At 34.4% G+C, this 4,446-nt stretch overlaps 1 protein-coding gene across 1 annotated transcript; it reads left to right on the top strand.

The window, feature by feature from the left end:
* The first annotated feature begins 782 nt into the window (after nt 1-782).
* On the top strand, nt 783-1,744 carry LOC121321192 (olfactory receptor 52E4-like). Its single transcript, XM_041260090.1, has one exon. It carries the CDS (start codon nt 806-808, stop codon nt 1,742-1,744), a length of 939 nt encoding a protein of 312 aa, XP_041116024.1. The 5' UTR covers nt 783-805.
* Nucleotides 1,745-4,446: the final 2,702 nt, after the last annotated feature.

Genomic DNA, 4,446 nt, shown 5'->3' with positions numbered 1-4,446 from the left:
GTATCTTGTTAGCCTTTTTTATAGCTTCCCCACATTGCCTAGATGAAGACATTTCTGAGTCAACAAAAACTCCTAGGTCTTTTTCATAGATTCCTTCTCCAATTTCAATATCTCCCATATGATATTTATAATGTACATTTTTATTTCCTGCGTGCAGTACCTTACACTTTTCTCTATTAAATGTCATTTGCCATGTATCTGCCCAGTTCTGAATCTTGTCTAGATCATTTTGAATGACCTTTGCTGCTGCAACAGTGTTTGCCACTCCTCCTACTTTTGTGTCGTCTGCAAATTTAACAAGTTTGCTTACTATACCAGAATCTAAATCATTAATGTAGATTAGGAATAGCAGAGGACCTAATACTGATCCCTGTGGTACACCGCTGGTTACCGTCTTTACTGCGTTCTAACCGCTGGTTAGAACGCAGTAAAGACCTGTTTTGTTTTGTTTTTGCAATTGTAAATCTCAGTACGTGAATTTTATTTATAATATAGAACATACTTATTTCTTGGCATCTGTTTGTATTGTATTGACATACATTAGTGTACACATTAAACAATACAGTATTGCACTTCTATAAGGTACAAACAGTTCAGCTAACTATTCCTTTTATAAAGCCCATACCAACTCAATTACAGGGAAGCCACCTTTAACAGTAATTTGGATGAAATGCATAAAGTGCAATTTTATAATGCAAGCTTTATTGAAAGCAAGTCTGCTACCACAGAGGAGAAATTCTTCCCACTAACCTTTCTTCCTTTTTTATCTTTTATAGGGAAATTGGACTGTTAGAGATTGGGCAGAATGGACAACACATCATTAAATGACAGTTTTGTTTTAACTATGCAAATCTTTGATATACCATCCTTTGGAAAGTATCCTGCTTTTTTACTTGGAATTTCTGTATACTTGTTTTCTGTTCTCTGTAACCTGACTATTTTAGTTGTAATTGCTGTAGAACGTCGTCTCCACACACCCATGTATATCATACTCTTCAGTCTACCTCTCAATGATTTGATTGGAATCACATCTGTGGCTCCACAGGTATTGTTAAGCATTCTGACTGAAAGAAACGTGACTTATTACCCTTTATGTGTCTTTCAGGCATTCCTGACCCACATGTATGGGGGTGCAGTGCTGCTTATATTGACAGCCATGGCTTTTGATAGGTACATTGCAATTTGCAACCCTTTAAGATACAACACAATCATGACAACCCACACTGTAATAAAACTCATTGCATTAGTCTGGGGGTTTGATTTCATTCTTATCAGCACACTTTTTGTTCTACTGTTAAGGCTGCCTACATGCCGAAACAATATCTCAAATGTGTTTTGTGACAATCCGTCCCTTCTTAAACTGACCTGTGCAGCCACTGTCGTAAATAACATTTATGGGTTGTTCATTACAGCTGTTCTGCAAGTAATAAGCATATCTGCAGTGGTATACACATATGTTAAAATCCTTCTCGCATGCTTAGTAAAGAGACAAGCTGATGCCAGGAGTAAAGCAATCAACACATGTGTATCACATTTACTTGTATTTGTTCTTTTTCAATTTGTATCTGCTTTTACAATACTTTCATACCGATTTGAGAACATTTCTTCAAATTTACGAAAAATCACGTTCATGTCTTTAATGCTCTTTCCTCCACTCCTAAATCCACTAATATATGGCTTGAAAACAAAAGAAATTAGGAATACATTAATAAAGGTTTTTAAAACCAGAGTGTCGATAAAATAATTCAGCCTGTCAGATATTGCAAAAACTAAAAACATTATACAAACAACCTTTTTGCCTCTGTCTTTAGAATCTAATGTCAACAGCATTTATTTAGGGGTGTTGCACAGTCCTGGCCACATAGTTTACAGGATCTTAAATTCTTTACTTTTTAGAGATAATAAAAAGTATTCATAACACTATAAAGTGTAAGCGAGGTTTGAAGAGCTGTCATTGGATCTTTTGCTCAATGGAGTTTCATTCAGTTTCAAGTCACATATGGTCTTTAACACTGTGAATAGTAGAGCTGGACTGTGCCAGATTCATTGTAATTATGCATACTGTAGCTTCAGAGATGTCTCTACTATGGCTTTCTTGGCAAATGAAAAACAAGCAACTTTCAATTAATCTCACGTGTTTGGTTGTTCTTTTTTTTTTTTTTTTACCATCACTGAAATATGATTTTTAGGTGGGAGTAAAGCAGCTTTCTAACCCCTGAAGCAGACCACATATGTGAACATTTGGAGGAAACTTCAAATGTCTTTTGTATGTTTTTCACACAGAGAACTGACAGCAGGTGATGGCAGCAGATACACCTTGCTGCAAGCCAATTTTGTTGTAGTAAAAAGCTATGCCAGTTGAAATTTAGCGGCCCAAATGGTTCTTGTATGTCATATTTAAAAAAAAAAATAGGAGCAGAGATTCCAATTAACTGTTTATAAATTAACTCAGGGGTCTTCTATGAATCTGGCCTCACTAAATGGCTGCAACCTAATACTGTCAACTATTTTGTGCACACCTAGAAGAGCCACAATCACTCTTTTCAACTGCCTGTGAATTGTTTGAAGCTGCAGTTCTGCTTGGCTGCCTTGTATGTCACACTTTTCTTTCAGTGATTTGATTACAGAGATATTCATTACATGCATGCAGCTGCATCTAGTCTGAGGATACTAGACTAGCTTTGTCATGGGGCTCTTAGATTAGTAACCAATTCTAGAGCTTCAACTCCTCATTGTGAGCTGTACAGGCAAATGGGGTGGACCTCACGTTCTTCACGCAGACTGAAGCACTGGTATATCTTTGTATATAAAATTATTCTGGGAAAACTTTCATCTTCTCTTAGTGCTCTGGTAACCACCAGCACTAATATTTACCAGCTTAGATCCCTGTCAACATTACATTCTTCAATTCCAAAAGTATGTACTGTGTTATTCTGCCCTTTGGTCATGGAGCAACCTTCAGAATTACTTAAAACTATCTGATTATATATCTTTAAGAGATTTTAAATATCAGGTTGGAAATTTTATTTCTGATAAATGTACTTGTTTTAATTATTTTTAAAGTTGAAAATAATCCAGTGAAATGTACTGATTTATTATTTTTTAATGGTATCATTATTTTTCAAATGCTCATGTTAATCTGTGTAGTTCCGTGTGTGTGATTTTTTCTGTATTGTTGCCTTCTTGGCCAGGTCTCTCTTGAAAAAGATATTTTGAATCTCAATGTGACTTCCTGGTTAAATGCATTCTCCTGTCTGTCATGTCATTCAATATGAATCTACAATTGTGTGTAACAGGGTAATTGTGTAGCTGTTGTGGCGGGACTTAGCCCAGACAGAGCAATGAGGTTGCAAGCATTCGATTCTACCAGGTTAAACCACACCAACAACATCAATAAATAGAGCCTGACGCAGTGAATAAAAAAAAAAGAAAGAAATATGCCAAAAACTAAATGTATTTGTAATTATTATTTAATTATTTATTATTATTATTATTATTATTATTATTATTATTATTATTATTATTATTATTATTAATATTATTATAATAATAATAATAATAATAATAATAATAATAATAATAATAATTGTTATGATTGAGCTCAATATAAAAGTATACAATACATATAACACAATAGGGCAACTTAAACTAATTAGCCAGAAATTATTCACCCAGGAGTGAACTGAAATTAGCTAGCTGCTTCAAAAAAAAAAGATAATACTAAGAATGAGGGGATGGCTATTTAAACAGCCATAAAAATAGCTGATATTTAAATTGTTTAATTAGCGTTTTCAATTATTTAATAATGTGTCATAGTTTTGAGCTTTGACAGTCTGGCCACCCTACATGAGATGTATATATCTAGGCAGCATGATTGCAGTGCAAATCATGTATTCAGCCCTCCAATAACACATAGGCTCTTTATTATATCATGTATATATCCAGGCAGCATGATTGCAGTGCAAATCATGTATTCAGCCCTCCAATAACACAGAGGCTCTTTATTATATCATGCATATATCCAGGCAGCATGATTGCAGTGCAAATCATGTATTCAGCCCTCCAATAACACAGAGGCTCTTTATTATATCATGCATATATCCAGGCAGCATGATTGCAGTGCAAATCATGTATTCAGCCCCCCAATAACACAGAGGCTCTTTATTGGATGCATGACCTAATTTATAACAGGCAGATTGCCCTCTGCACATTAAAGTCAATAGAAAGTCTTCAGAAATGGGTTCCATAATCTAATTAACTGATAACAGATATAAAACCCCCTAAATATTTATTAAACATTTACCAAGTTTCCAAAACCTATACCACGTTTTATCAATAAGCGCACTGTCTTCTACAATGATAATGCTACAGTGTTCCTTAAAATTATTATCAATATAACAAATACCTTCTACTGCATGTGAATTGTATTTTATTTTGTATTTTAGT

The sequence above is a fragment of the Polyodon spathula genome, chromosome 9, assembly GCF_017654505.1.
Source record: "Polyodon spathula isolate WHYD16114869_AA chromosome 9, ASM1765450v1, whole genome shotgun sequence".
Classification (NCBI taxonomy): domain Eukaryota; kingdom Metazoa; phylum Chordata; class Actinopteri; order Acipenseriformes; family Polyodontidae; genus Polyodon; species Polyodon spathula.
This window is presented reverse-complemented; position numbering and strand designations above follow the sequence as displayed.